We start from the raw sequence: 16,318 nt of genomic DNA on the forward strand, positions 1-16,318 counted from the left end.
TCCTGAGCTCAAACGATCCGCCCGCCTCGGTCTCCCAGAGTGCTAGGATTACAGGCGTGAGCCACCGCGCCCGGCCTGTTTCAAATATTTTTAATAGAACCTTTTTGGTTTAAGTCCTTATTCAAAGGGAGCTAAACGGCATAAAAAGTTTTGCAATAGAAATTTTGAAATATACGTACATATGTCCTCCTCCTTCCTTCTGTCCACACTGGAGCACAATCCACTGACAATTGTTATTCATTGACAACTGACACTCAAGGACAGTTGTTAACCCGGTGAAGATACTGATGATGGTAGTGGTGGTGACAGGGCCTGTCTAGGTGTGTGTGTGTGTCTTGGCACAGGATACATCAGCAACCTCCCTAAGGAGACCCAGATATTGATATAAAACTTTTAGGGATTTTCCTTGCTCTGCTAAAAAGTCTCGACAATATGGGAGGAGACACTGAAGCAGGGTCCCCACCCAACACCTCTATCATCTGCCCTTCCTGAAGCCCTTTCGTGTCCCCAAGCTTTGGAAGATACCTGGAGAGTGGGCAATTCAAGATCCAGCTCTCCAGTGAGAGCCTGAAATGCAGACAGTCGGGATTAACGGCTCAACAGAGATTCAAGTGCTTTGAGTCCCAGACGACAGTGAAAACTGACTTTCATTTAGGAATGTGGGAAAATAGGCTTCTGACTCAGACAGAGGTCTGCAAAAAGCTACCCACTTCCTGGCTTGATGTTTTCTCTCCAAAAGAACGCTCCTACTCAAATGAAGTTTTTGCATTTCCTCTTAACGTAAGCCTTAGCAACAAGTGTATACTCCAGTGCATTTTATAAAGTCAAATCAAGAAATAGCATTAAACCCAGCAGGTGAACACAGGGTTCAGCAGCCCAAAAGGCACAAAGGACTAAGCCAGACACACGGCGAGTTCCCCGTCCAGTCAATAACTCAACAGGGACACCCCAAGCCTGGGTGGTTCCATCCTTGAAACAGCTCAGTGGAATTGCAAACAACACCACGCACGAGAACAAAAGAAAATGAATGGAACAGCCACATGTCTGGACACAAATGGAATGGAATAAATCTATGCCTCCCAGTCAGAATGTCACTCAGCAGACTTCACATTTGCCTCAAATAAATGAGGAGGGTTGCGGAATTATGCAGAGGTTTTAAGCTTTCAATAAAACTGCCTGACAGGTGTAAAATATTAATTCAATCTGTCCAAATATAAAGAAAATGATTAATAAAAAGGGCGGGGAGATAACTTGTGGGAATATAAGGTGTTTCTTAGGATGAATGAGTTGAGGAATCGTGAAAATTCTTATTACTGTGAGCCAGGTTTAAAGAAACCCTGTCAAAGAATGCAAAGTTCAGAATAAGACAGAACTATTACTTTCAGATTTAAAGAAAGCTTCAATTTTTTTTTCTTTGCAATCATCTCAATGGAAGCAAGTGACTGCCTCCCTAGGATAGACAATCACACATTTTAAGGCTACAATGTATGCTGATTATCTCAGGGCTTTGGTGTACACCTAAATTACAAGCCACACGCTTTCTGCCTTCATTTCTCAATGATCTATTACTTGCACTGTGTGTCAATTACCCTTCTCGTGTAAGGGCTAAATCTTCCTGTCTTGTAATGGAGCTGTTTTAATTGGTTGCAACCTCCACTCCTTTTGGCAACAAGGAGAGAATTCAGAGGGGTCAAAGTCTGCAGACAATAAATAAAAGGACAATTTAATAATTCTCGGGGTTCCACTCACCGTGCTGTGTGAAGAGATCACTGTGAACAATTTCGATCAGGCAGTAGAGCTTCTGAATGGTCAGCAAACCCACGGGAACATTGAGAATGAAATCGGTGAACATTTTGCTACGAGGAAAAACACAAGTGAAATAATTTAGAGATACACAGCAAAATGATCCAAGATGTCACTAAGACATAAGGTCGTTAAATGCCACCAGCATGTTGGACAAAGACCCTTCCCATGGATCAATATCTCATTTTTAAAAATGATGTTTTAAAGTGTTATTTTGCACTTTATAACCACTAAAATAGATACAACCCAAACACAGACATTAACAAGTGCTGGTGAGGATATAAGGAAGTTGAAACCCTTATACCATGCTGGTGGGAAGGTGACACGGTATAGCCACTGTGGAAAACACTGTGGCATTTCCTCAAAATGTTAAGCACAGTCACCATATAACCCAGAAATTCCACTCCTGGGGAAAATACCCAGGAAAAATGAAAATATACATCTGCACAAAAACTTGTACATGAATCAGAGTGGCATTGTTCATAATACTCAAAAAGTCAATATAATCCAAATATCCATTACCTGATGAAAAGATAAACAAAGTATAGCATATCCATACAATTCATCCAAAAAAAGGAAGCATGGATACTTGCTACAACATGGATAAACCTTAGAAATATGATGCTAAGTGAAAGAAGCCAGTCACAAAAGGCCACAAATTTTACAATCCCATTTATAAGAAATGCCCAGAAAAGATAAATCTATGGATACAGAAAATAGATCAGTGATTGTCTAGGGCTGGGGGTAGGAAAGGACAATGCCTGGAAAGGGGTAGAGGGAATCTCACTGGGATCATAAAATGTTCTAAAATTGGACTCTGGTGATGGTCACACAGCTCTGTAAATATACTAAAAACCATCAAGTTGAACACTTTACAACAGGTGACTTTGTGGCATGTAATATCTCAATAAAGCTATTTAGAAAATTTACTTTTACAAATGGCCAATAGACCTATACAGGAATGTTAGAAGAGAGATCTTGTTAGCAACCAAGGAAATGCAAATTAAAATGGTGAGATACTGTCCTCCTGTCCTATCGGCAAGGTTCTATAAGATAATAATTCCCAGTATTGGCGAAGTTTGGGAAAACAGACAATGGTACGCACTGGGAGAATGTTGGTTTGACTTTCTGGAGGACAACTGGATAATATCCATTGAAAATCTTTTAAGAAAATGCAAGATCAAGTAATTCTACTTCTCTGTTTATCCTAATGATATAAAATAAGGACAGATACTACCATTAAGTTACAGAACATTTTACGCTACCATATTTTACAATAACAAAAAACTGGACACAACCCAACACCCATCAGGTAGCAGAGTGGTTAGAGGCCTGTTCTTTGTAACCAAAAAGCCTGGGTTGGCCTTGAACCACTGCCACTCACCAGCTGAGTTATCATGAACAAGATATTTAGGGAAAAATTAGGCTAACAACAGAACCTGTGTCATGCCATTGTTGTAAAGATTAATGGACCAATACGAATGCTTTGTGCAAAGCCTATTTTGCACGCAGAAAACACATAATAGATGTTGTGTCTATTGTTGCTGCTTAAACATGGGCCAGCACAGAATGGAACCAGCATGAAAGTTATTACAAAAATTACTAAGCAGAAGACAGCTTCATGACATAGGAAAATAAGACCACCAGGAAAATAAAGTTGACTTTTTTAGGTGTGTGTGGATGTGTATGTATGTGTAAGTGACCCAGAACTATCTGGTTATGTTAGGGCAGTAGCCTTAAGTTTGAGTTATTCTCTTCTGTCATCTCTTTTGTTTTATTAAAACATACATCAAAATTCTAAATAGGAAAAATACACAAATGATTTGCAATATCATTTTTAAATCAGCATAAAAGGCACTGAAGAGGGACACATGCCCACTCTGAGAAAAGAGAGCCTGAGGACTGGGCTGGCCCTGGAGAAGCAGGTCTTTGGGTCTCCAAGCCCAACCGTGACATTGACAACACTGCTCCCACAGGTGAGGGCTGCCACCTGCACACAATGAGGTGGACAGGCCCAGTGTATTGCCTCGGCCCACGCCAGCCACAGGTCCCTCCCTCCCAGTTACTACAGACATGAACTGCTCAGACCTGAGTGTGCATTGGAAATACCTGGAGGTTCATTAAAACCAAATGGCTGGGCCCCACCCCACGACTCCCAATTTAGAAGGTCTGGGGACTACTCTTTGAGAATCGTGCTCCAAGGAGAGGACTCGACAGAGAGGTGGGCAGTCGCACTGCCCATGAATCCATTCTCTCCTCTTCTCCTTTAGGGCCAGCTAAGCTATAACCAGCATTGTCAGTGCCTCAGGAGCAGAAAATAAATGCATCCCTTCAGGACACTAAATCCTGGGGCGCATCAGAGACACAAGGATTCATGCAGGACAGCACCTCCCCAAGAGCCCCTTGTCCTTCTATTGCAGGGCATGAGTGACCTATGGTGGACATAAAGTTCAGGAAGAATGGTCGCTTGTTATTTAGTTTAACTTCCCAGGGACAGATGGCCCTTTAGTAATATTCAGGAGGGCTACACTGGCTGGTAAACACGGTGCCATCACCTACAGGTAGTTTATTGTGTCAAATTAGAACCAAAACAGAAAGCAGATGAGGATTGTGCTATTAGACGTCTGGGGTTGAAGGCTGTGCATCCCATCACACACAACGGCACTTGTCAGAGGGCAGGGACTCTGCAAAGCAGGCAACAAAGATTAGGCTTGGACGCCGAGGGGTGGTCCCCATCCCTGCCCCTCGCTCTGAAAGTCAAGGGACCAGCTTCCTCACAATTTGCTTTTTGGTGTGTTTTTTTAAATTATTTTCTTAGATGACAACTTCAGATTCTTCTGCCTGAGGCTCACAGTCCCTCATTTAAGAGCACACAAAGAGAAGCTGTCCCTGTCATAGAAGGGGAAGGTGACACACAAATATTATAGCTCCTATCTTAAGTTTTTTAGGTGCTCAAAACAAACAAAAAACCCAACAAACCACCTATTGAAATTCAACCACTAACATATGCAAAATGCCAAATATGTATTATATACCCATAAGGCTATAAACAGTCTTCTAAAAAAAATATAGTGACTGTGGACTGGCAATGCCTTTTCCACATGAAGTCATAATTAGCAAAAAGTCACAGAAACCACCACATGTTCCAAAATGGCCCAGGGCACTGACACACGCAGAACAGGACAGAACCCCGAGCATTCCACGAACTAAATGCTCTCAGAATTAGGTCACACGTGGCACGGGGCAAGCATTCACCCCGGGGGCTCCATTACCTGAGCTCTTTGGGATCAAACACCAATTTCACATCGTTGACGATCGTTGGCAAGTATTTCAGTGCGGCCCCCTGCAAACCAAGAACAAAGAAGGCTGAACCAAACCCACTGGCAAACGTTAATTCAAATTTATAATTCCTATGAAGAACAGCAGAAACACCAAGAAGAGAAAAATCATTCCCAGATGAGGGCGAATGGCTAACCACAGCGAAAATAGAGCAAAGAAATAAAATCTATGATCCACACGGAACTGTAATTTCTTACGTGATTGTCTCGACACATCACAATAAAAGGAGTATTAACACAAGCCAATGTTTGACACCTGCTGACCAAGTGACTATAATGTGTGCTAAGCTCTATGAAGCTACATGAAGCTTTGCGAGGGTTAAAGCAAAATGAAGACCTGTCCCCTCAGAAGAATCCTCTTCCACTAAATCCACTTCAGCTCTTCCACATTCATTAATGAAAGTGAACTGTCTTTGTTCCAAGCCAAAAATGCTTTCCTGTATATCTGTGCATCCTTTAATTATAAATTGTTTTGTTCTTTAGGAATGTCATCTCCTATATACATATTCTGTATCTTCTAGAAAACCAACATCCTCAAAAAATAGAGTAATGGTAATAATGACAGATCCTATTACATCTACACATAGTGTTAAGACCCCTGTATATTTCATCTTTAATTCTTGCAGAGGTCCTACAGACAGTTAGCTGTGTTGGAAGGAGAGGAAACTGACAATGGAAACATTAATTACTTTGTCCCTGGTCACAGAGCTAGCACGGAACTAAGCTAGAATTAAATTCAATTGGAGGAAGCCAGAGACTCGATCCCTCTGGCTACATCCTGTTTGGAAGAGTTTCTGGAGTTTAAGTGTTCTGATCCTGGATCTGCCACTTTTGTGTCTCTAAGTGAATTGCTTGTACCAGGCTGGCCTCTACCTCCCTGAATGAAATGGGGAAAAGAACATTCATGACAGATATTCTTAGGGATTGTATTAAGGCTCAAAATCAAATTGAAAAGAAAATACAACAACATTTTGAGCACTGGAAATATCACACATATTGCATAGATAATTGTTAGTGCTATTCTCCAAAAGCAGGAAGGCAGAAGCCCACTTTTAAAAAATAACCCTGCACATATGGGGTCAATGCATTTGTAACAAAAGTACACAGTACCCCACCACCAACAAACAAATAAACTTCATGCCATACGTTGCACACTAGGCAAAACTTAACTTTAAATGGATCATAAATCTTAAATGTAAAACTTTAAAAACTATAAAACTTTTGGAGGAAAAATTTCTTAGGTATCATACCAAAAGCAAAATCTATTTAAAAAATCAATAAACTGTATTTCACAAAATAAAGAACTTCTGCTATTTGAAAGGTGCTGTTCGAGTAACAAAAACACAAGACTGCAGAGAACGATCTGATAAAGACTTGCATCCACGATATGCAAAGAATTCCTAAAACTCAATAAGGAAACAATCTTCCCCTTCTCGAAAATCGAAAATCAGGTGCACAAGATTCGAAGAGACACATCTCCAAAGACATACAGGTGGAAAATAAGGGCTCAGGAAGGCACTCAACACAATTACTCATTAGCAAAATGTAAATGAAAACAACAATGAGATGCCACTAACATCTATTAGAATTGCTTAAAAAACAAAAAACTAACTAAAAACCCTAACCACGTGCTGTTTGCACACGCTGCTGGTCTGAAAGCAAAAACAGTGGAGCAACTTTGGAAGAGAGTTTGGCAATTTCTTATAATCAGACATGCACGATCCACAGGGCCCAGCAAGTGTACTCCTGGGTATCTCTCCAAGTGAAGTGAAAACTTAACATTCACAAAAACCCTGTAGATGAACTTTTTATTACAAATAAAACTGTGTAGCAGCTTTATTTGCAATCTCTAGACGCTAGAAACAACCCAAATGTCCCTCAGGAGGTGAATCCACACAATGGAACACTACTCGGTAAGAGAAGAACAAACCACTGTTACACTCGACGCAGAAGCATTTCAAATGCACTGTGATGAATAAAACAAGACAGACTTTCAAAGGGCTGCATACGGTATGATTCCATTTTTACAACATCCTGGAAAAGGCAAAATCATAGGGATGGAGAACATATCTACGGTTGCCAGGGGTGGAGGTGGGGAAGGGTTATCCACAGTGAGGGTGGAGGACTGTTGGTGGCTGGGGGACTCTTCCACGGTATTGCGCCTTTGTCTAAGCTGGCAGAACCGTCCAATAAGAAAGAGCGAATTTTACTGTGTATAAATTATACCTTAATTTTTTAACTAATGAAACATACACTACCTGGATATATTTCTGTAGCTATTTCATGATGGAAAATGCCTGAAAGAATGCTGGGCCAGTGTGTCAACTTCGGTGCATGGGTCAGAGTCAAGTCATTGCAAATGAGTTCAAGTTTCCTAATCTATAAAATGTGAATATTCTGTACATGCCAATCACGTCGGTAGGTGCTCAACTCTATTGACACATTAAATCCTCATGACAACCTGACGAAGGAGGTCTACCATTATCTCCTTTCACAGAGGCAGAAAAATGTGCAGCCACTTGCCCAGACTGGCACTGCTCAGATTTGGTGCTGGTCTTCCACCCCCAAAGCTGGTTTTGTGAAACCACCGACTCAAGCTTCACCACAAATCTCCGTACTTCACAGTCAAAATGATAAAGCAACTTTCACCCCATATCTCCACTCCAGAATTACTCATGCTACCGTTGTTCTTATCAGATGTTACCGTCTCCTCTACTGCCAACAAGATTCCAATTATCTGCTTTCAGATGCAACTTTAGGAAAGAACATTTAAAAAAAAAAATTTCATTCTGATTTCAAATGCTCTGCTTCAATTACTTTGCAGTTCCTTTGAAAAAAACAAAAAAATATTTATTGTGACATTTAATAACAAGTATTTGCAAGGCTGTTTGCTCAGTCTCTCAAAGTGTCTCATCTAGTTTGTGCACATCCAGAGGGTGAGGCACAAATTGGCTTCATGCATTTTATACTGTACCCAGCAAAGCACCATCTGCCTATAGCAACTTTATAAATGCCATTTCACAAGGATGAAGCAGACAGCCACCAGGTGCTGTATTAACAAGGACAGACACAGTGCCAGGTTCTTCCCACCCTGCCACAGGTTCTAACATTCCTTAACAGGAAGGTTCCACCACCCACTATCACTAGCTTGGCCCATTTCTAATATTGATTATTGGTCAAGAATTTCAAGTGTTTTGGATTCTGCATGTGCTCACAACAAAAGGCTTCCATGTCCTCTGTGAAGTAAGGCTGCTTTGCTAAATTCAGCTCTCTTTCAAGTGGAAGCTCTGCTTCAAAAGCTTGCCAAGACACAGAGGACCCGTCAGGTACAGCAGGGGGCACCTGCACCATGGATAGACAATGCTGGATGGAATCTTATCTACATAGAAGGACTCCTCCGGAGATGAAATCCCTGGATACACACAGGAAAACCTACTCAGCACAACCAACAATACACAATGCCTTATGTTGGACAAGGGCAGGGCTCCGGGGCCAGAATGTCTGAGTTCCAAGCTTGCCTCCACCACTTGGTATGTGAGTTTGGGGAGGTGGCATTTCCTGTGAATGCTTCTCATGGGTTAAATGGTGGTGTTTAGTAGGACCTGCCTTAAAGGGCTATTGGGAGAACGAAATGACATGAGTGTACATGATACACCAGGCTCACGATCCCAACACACCACTAGTGCTCAGCAGACCTTGGCGACTGTGGACCAACAGTAGCAGCAGCAGGACAGCAGGTGGATACATGTACATATTAACACAGAAAACTTCTTTAACATGCACATCTCTCAAGCCTGAATCTTCATTCTAGTGCAAACTTTCATTGATAAAGTGCTATATACACTGTGGCAAATATTGAGTAGAACTGATTGCCAAATCATAGAAAAGGTCTGGATGATAGACATTTAGGGCATTGGTGTTTTGTTTTTGTTTCCTGGTTTTGTTTGATTTTTGTAAATCAGTGAATTTCTTTATTTATTTAAACAAAATATTGCTCACGATATGTGAGGCTCTTCCAAACTGTGGGCCAGGGACTGGGATGCCTGCCTCTTGGCAGCCCCCACCCCATGATACCTCCCGGGCCTTCGCTGGTTCCCTGCAGCACAATGGGATGATCACTAATCATTCACTGGGGTGTGGGGTGGGGGACAAGAGTGGGAGAAGGGACAAGGCCTGTGGGATGTCCCCCAAGAGACAGAGATGAATTTGGAGTAGGGCCTCTTACTCCACCCCCACCCCAGGGCTATGAACCCTGGACCATGCACTCTGCATGAACACACCCTTATGACGTGGCCTACCCAAGAACAGAGAAGGAACCACCCAGGAATCTAGATGCATTCACTGCTTCTAGCTTTGTTTATGCATCTCCTAGTCACTGAGTTAAAAGTGAACTTATCAAATAAATGTTTACTTTTTAAGAAAGTTAGTTTTTCAGATTTGATTTTAAAACTAGTCAAATTAATGTAACAGGCAGCTCAAGTCCTGGCTTGTATTCTACTTTCAACTTGGTAAAACTTTCATCTGTTTACCCGAGGGTGGAAAGGCACAATTCTATGTGCATTTTTGCCTCAGGTCAATCCACACGTGTGCACTGACCCACTGACACAGCAAGAACACACACCTCAGTCCCAGGCATGCAAAGGCCTTAGGGAAACACTTCAATTTTCACCAAATATGACAGGGCTCCCCACCACTGAGCACAGACCGAAAGCCAGCAACCCATGGAACAATGCCAGAAACAAAATTAGAGAGAATCATGGCCAGGGGTGAAGCCATTTCTATGCATATGAAGACAGGCAGGTTGCTCAGTGTCCCTCTCAAAATTGGGTTCATCTCTTAATATCCAGGGAATCAAGGACTCATAGTATTCACCAATCACAACTCCTAGGAGAGAAAGAGAGATCAGAACAGAATCAGATGGACAAGAAACATACTGAAAAAGGCTTTGGAGGGAAAAAGGAAAGTCAAAAAGGACTAAGAAAGGGCAGAGAATGCTGAAAGTTTTCTAATTGCTGACGTACTTCAGGTTAAAGAAATTACATAAATTTTATATTCGTCTCTAAGCAAATGTAATTGTCACGTATCTCATGAGAATGCCAAATTAATCCAAACTGTAAAACAAAACAAAAAATGCACTTTCCATCTAGTACCGGTTTAATGTTGTAAGTGTCTTCCTGGCTAAAAATATGACTACTGATGATGATTAATAGATACTATTTTAGGGTAAAGTTCAGGCTACATTATTCAGTCTAATTATTTTAATTAAATCCATTAGCATATCTTTATATAAGATTAGACGTGCTATCGGTGATACAAAATAAGTTTTTCTTGAATAATGTATGAAGCAATTATTAATTTACATATTTCTCAAGAAAACGCATATTAAAATTATTCCATTTGGAGGTTTTGAGCTAAAATATATATGGTCCACAATTCTCCTTTCAGACTTAAGTGTTCTGTCTTTGGAAGATTTGGAGCAGAGCCCAACACCCTCAGGAGAACCAGACAAACTTGCGAGAGGAAAATGCACCAAGACCAGTTCTGCCATTAGGTGCCCCTGGACCCACCCAAGCTGGTGCCTTTCACCGGGACTTGATGAAATGGGGCAGACAGCTGGACATGACAGCTTGATGCCAAAACACACAGCACTTTGGAGAGACTCAAGGATGTGCTACTGTAGTGTACATGTTGTAGGAATCCAGAACAAAAATAAAGATGATAAAAACTGCTTCAATTTTTCCCAACCCATTAAATAAAAACTACCTACATTGTATGTACTTTAAATCTAAAAGTTCTTCTCTTTGTAACCAAGCTTCCTTGAAGCTAATTCTGGTCATTAAACTAGCATTCCCCATCATTACACCAATGCTTGGATTCATTCAGTCCCAAATGTCAATTTAGTTGCTGGGGATATTATCCCAACAAGTGTGTGCATGTTTATCACAAAGCCCAAACCAAAAAAATTAATGAAAAAAGTACAAACTTACTGAGATTCTTCAATGAATACAGTTCAAGCTCCTATCCTTAAAAATCAATTTGTTATGCCTTCCTTGCAGAGTATCAACGATGAGCAGAGGATCTCCTGGGCATGTCATGGGGACAGATGTCGTCGTCTCTGTGCTGGATTGCTCCTAGCATCTCTGGGTCCTGTCCACTAAATGCCCCCTACACACACACACACACACACACACACACACACACACACACACGCCTCCCGGCCCATGTGGCTCTGTCACAAATGAGTGCCCAGTGCACAGATATCCTCAGCCCTTGGATCAGCGGGGCAAGACCTGGGTGACTGGACCTGAGGGGCTGGGCTGCTCTGGCCATTAGTAGTCACATTGTGCAACATTGACCCTCCTCTCGGTGTCCAGCCCTGGCTAAGTAAACCCCGTCTCCTCTCTCATAGCCCTTCTCCAACAGTGGTCAGAGTCACGGTTCCAAGGGGCAAGCTGAGACCTGCACCTGGCTCACCCCACTTCCCCACAGCTGGGTACACAAGAGACCAGAGACAAGTTTGGTTAAGGATGGAATGAATTCTAAGAACAGTGAAGGCTCAGGGTAGAAGCTGCCATGACTCAGGGCGTCAGGATGGAACTACAGTGCACAGGTGCCCTGCAGATGACAGGCTGAACAGCAGAAAATGGAACAAAGAGTATGAGGCAAGAGAAAGAGAAAGAGAGGGAGTGAGCCAGCCACTGTGCAGACAACAGTAAGGCCCCTCCTCGGAGTCACTGTGCTTGCCTTAGCCTCCTGCGACCCAGCTGCCAGGAATTAAGTCATGCTATAAACAGGGCATTACTGTCATGTAGGCAAGAACAAATCTGAATTAAATTACTGAACTTTTCTTTTCTCTTTTTTTACTTTATACCAGCATAGTCATGTAGCTAAAGAGGCTCGGCGAGAGGGGCACGATCCCTGGAAGAGGCCTCCACAGCCTCCAAATGGGTGAAAATTGGTTACCTGTCTAGACAGCTTCTAGGAGGCAAAGAACGACTTCCAAATGATGGAGATTTTCTCAAAAAACACTTGAAATTCCGAAGTCAGAAGATAGGAATATGGTCCAGTTCCACAGCATCTTAAAGGTTTAAACTGTAGCAAAGTGGTTGTGAAAACAGCGAGTGGAGGATGTCACGCATCGCACTGTGTTTCACTCATGGTCTCAAAAATCTGACAAAATGGAACCTTTCAGGAACAGAAGTGGGTGGAGGAAGGGCCTGGGCAGGATTCCAGAGCAGGAAAGATGCAGGAAGGAGGTGGGAACCTCCAGCTGGTCTACCTGTCCTGTGCCCACCCGGCCACGCTTATCCATTCTCCGGCTGCTTCACTGCCCCCACGCTCCAGGCTGCCCTACCAACCCTCAAACAAACCATTAAAGAGGAAGGCCATGGGAGCCCAGACACACAACAGCAGGGACAGCTGCACAAGACAACGAAAGGCTTTGGGTAAAGGGAACAGTGACCCTCGGGGCACCCCAGGCACAACCACCCGCTGCCTCCCCAACCCATGACCATCTACAGCCTGGCTGCCCTGCAGCCTGTGTGCAGACCCACCTGGAGTGGGTAGAATTTTGTGTGCCTCTCAAAAAGTGCGTTCAAGTCTCAACCCCTGTGCGATGGTTTGAAGGTTTATCCCCTCCAAAACTCAAGTTGAAATTTAATTGCCATTGTAACAGTATTAAAACATGGAACCTCTAAGAGGTGATTAGGCAGTGAGGGCTCTACCCTCACAGGTAGAATTGAGTTCATTATAAAAGGGCGAGTTTGACATCCCCCCCGCCAACCTCTCTCACCCTCCCATCTTCCACCATGGGATGACATAGCGGGAAGGCCCTTAGTGCTGACACTTTGATCTGGGACTTGCCAGCCTCCGGAGCTGTGAGACACTAAATTTCTGTTCATTACAAACTGCCCAGTCCCAGGTATTCTGTTACAAGAGCACAAAATAGTCATTCCGGTACCTGTGCATATGAAGTTATTCAGAAATGGAGTCTTTGCAGAGAAAATCAAATTAGGGTTAGGGTGGACCCTAAATCCAATGGCAAGTATGTTTATAAGAGTAAGAGGGAGATTTGAGCACAAGACACAGAAACACGCGGGAAGAATGCCATGTGAAGGCTGGGGCTGACACTGGCAGGATGCAGTTGCATGCCAAGGAACGCCAAGGGTGGATGACAACAGCCCGTCTTTCACCAGAAGCTGGAAGAGACAAGGAAGGATTGCCCCATACAGCTTTCTAGAACCTTCAGAGAGAACACAGCCCTGCTGATGTCTTGCTCTTGAAGTTCCGGCCTCCAGAACTGTGAGAGAATTTATTTTTGTCATTTTAAGCCACCCAGTTTGTGCTCAGGTGTCACAGCAGCCCTGAGAAACTAACACATTGTCCCATTCCAAGGCCAAGAGACATGGAAAGCCAGGATTCTAACACTACCTGTAGGGAAAGACCAGGGTTTACTTTCATTTTCATTTTGTTTCTGACCAATACCTTTCTAAAGCACAACAAAAATGAATTTCTAGATAAATGAAATGCCATGTGGATGGCAGAGCACAGTCAAATTATTGTCAAAGTTTCTCCACGTTTACTCCCCACGCCCATCTCACTGTGGAGAGGCGATCAGCATTCACATACAGTCACAGCCCACACCCACCTGTCCTGGGCGGTACAGAGGGTGACAGGTGCCAGTCCAGGGAGGCTGGGCCCTGGGGTGGGAAGGATGCCTTGCTCAGGAATAACAGTGCCAGGACCACGGCTCCACCTTTCCAGGACCAAATCCTGACATCTCCTCCCCCATCCTGCATCTCCTCCTCCCTGCACTCAGCAGCCCCCAGCTCCCAGCATGACCGCGGCAGCCACTCATGTATCCACGGCCCAGCCAGCCCTGCAGAGGAGAACTCCCTCATGAACGGACCACCCTACAGCAGCCGTGTCCACTGCAGTAGCCACTGGACACAGGCGTCTACCGATTCTTCCACGTCACAGGTTCTACCATTCCCTTGGTGCTAAATGAATACTGGTTTTGCTTTCTCTGATTAGGACGCCGCATTTTTTTCTTTTAAATTTGAGCATATTATAAGGGTACAAATGTTTAGGTTACCTATATTGTCCTTGACCCGCCCGAGTCAGAGCTTCAAGCGTGTCCATCCCCCAGACAGTGGGCACCATACCCATTAGGTGTGAATATACCCATCTGCCCCACACCCAGTGAATGTTACTACTATATGTGCGCGTAAGTGTCAATCAGTTAAAACCAATTTGATGGTGAGTACATGTGGTGCTTATTTTTCCATTTTGACATGTAGCCCAGGAAAAGGCAAAGATCCATTGTGATTTCTAAAACCTCAAGACTGACTTTCTGTCCTGTGACTCTGACCTCAACGATTCTCCTTCTCTTTCCCCCTAGACAACCCTCTCTGTGGCTGAGGGACAAACCCAGCTTGAGGTCTGATTCCTTAGGCCTTGACTCCCAACAAAGATCTCAGAAATTTGAAAACATAAACGTTAGCCCCTGTGTAAAACCTACAAAGAAAGGTACAATAAAAGAAAAAAAAAAAGAGGGAGACCTCTCCAGATCAACCTTCGTAACTCAGTGGCATGATTCAGGAGAGGCCCGTATAGATAAAACAATAAAAAGAACATCCTTTCCTCAATAAGGTAATCAGAATTATCACATGGCCCAGTAGGTCTGCTCCTAGGTATATACCCAAAAGAATTAAAAGCAGGTGTTCAAACAAAACCCAGTACAAGAATGCTCACAGCAGCTGGATCCACAACGGCCAAGAGGCAGAAGTGGCCCAGGTGTCCATGGAGGGATAAACGGGTAGACAACGGGTGGTCTATCCACACAGCGGAACACTGTTCAGCCATAAACATGTATCAAGTACCAATACACGGATGCACCCTGAAAACATGCTAAGTAAAAGAAGCCAGACAAAAAAGGCCACACATTCATAATGTCATCTATATGGAAGATGCAGAAGATGCTCATCCATAGAGACTGGTGGTTCCCAGGGCCTGGGGGGTGACTGTAAAGATGTGGGTTTCTTTGGGGATGATAGAAATGTCTTTGAACTACACAACGGTGATATCTGCACAATGCTGGGAATGTACTCAGTGCCACCGAATTGTTCCTGTTAAGATGGTTAAAATGGTGAACTTTAAATGTATTTTACCACAACGAAAAAAATAAATTAGGAAAAAAAAAAAGCAGCTCCTGTTCCTGACTGCAAAACGACACTTCTATCCTCACCCTGTAGAAGCCCATGCAACTGACCACACAATGGTCTCCAGCAGCGACAGACAGACATGTGAGAAACATCCTGATGTCTGAGACTATCTTTAAATGGCCCCGAAATTAGTCATCCTAATAATGAGTTCTAATGTCACTGCCTGGTACACTGGAACAACTATGCTCCGCTATCAATGCCACTGCTTTAATTAACCAAAATTTAATAAGACCTACCCAGGTAGAAATCCCAGGAAACCAGAGAGCCATCCCAATGTACCTAACACCAGTCATTGCCCAAAAATGCCACCGTCACTGTCCACACTCTAAACAAGCTCATACTTTTCCATAGTTGTGTTCAACAATCCTCCAATTTGTGTCTCAAGAAGCATTTTATATCAGGGAACGTAACACATGAACATGCAAATTAATAATTTTTAAAAACGTACCCAGAGATACAGGACAAGGAATTTGTATAAATGTTGCCAAAAAAGAGAAAGAAAAGCTTAGGATTAGGGAATTAAAAGTACTTCCACAGGTCAATCTGTTCCTCTCCAAAGGAAAAGCTGGCCCAGGAAGACCAATTACTGCCGTCCACAGATGCCAGCACTGGGCAATGTCCCTCCTGGAGACCAGAGCACCAGCCCTGGGCTCTCCAGGGCTTCCCTGCACCTCCATGCCCAACCCATAGGTCACCCGTGGCCTGGAAAGGCAGAGGCCCAGTCCAGCACCAGAGGCAGTCTGGTGCTGGACTCGGGGGCACTGGGCAGGCAGCCTGCTGTCCAGGAAACTGGGGGTTCCTTCTGGTTATCTTGGATACAGGGGGAGGAGCCCTCAGCCTTCTGAGGTCCCCAGGAGGAGGCAGTAAGCATCTGCGGAGGTTTCCACTGGGCCCAGAGAGAACAGGGAAATGGAAGGAAACAGCAGGTACACAGGAGAATAAAAGAAGAAAAGG

The 16,318-nt window shown here is 43.5% G+C and overlaps 1 protein-coding gene across 1 annotated transcript in view; it reads right to left on the reverse strand.

The window, feature by feature from the left end:
- Window positions 1-16,318, reverse strand: part of DOCK1 (dedicator of cytokinesis 1) — a 484,728-nt gene that overhangs the window by 311,315 nt on the left and 157,095 nt on the right. The window contains exons 24-25 of the mRNA XM_012655364.1: window positions 5,076-5,146; window positions 1,750-1,856 (exon numbers count right to left, since the gene is read on the reverse strand). Of these exons, the coding sequence (XP_012510818.1) occupies window positions 1,750-1,856; window positions 5,076-5,146 (178 nt within the window). The remainder of the gene's footprint in view (window positions 1-1,749; window positions 1,857-5,075; window positions 5,147-16,318) is intronic.

Source organism: Propithecus coquereli, unplaced genomic scaffold (assembly GCF_000956105.1).
Source record: "Propithecus coquereli isolate 6110/MARCELLA unplaced genomic scaffold, Pcoq_1.0 Scaffold473, whole genome shotgun sequence".
Taxonomy (NCBI): Eukaryota; Metazoa; Chordata; class Mammalia; order Primates; family Indriidae; genus Propithecus; species Propithecus coquereli.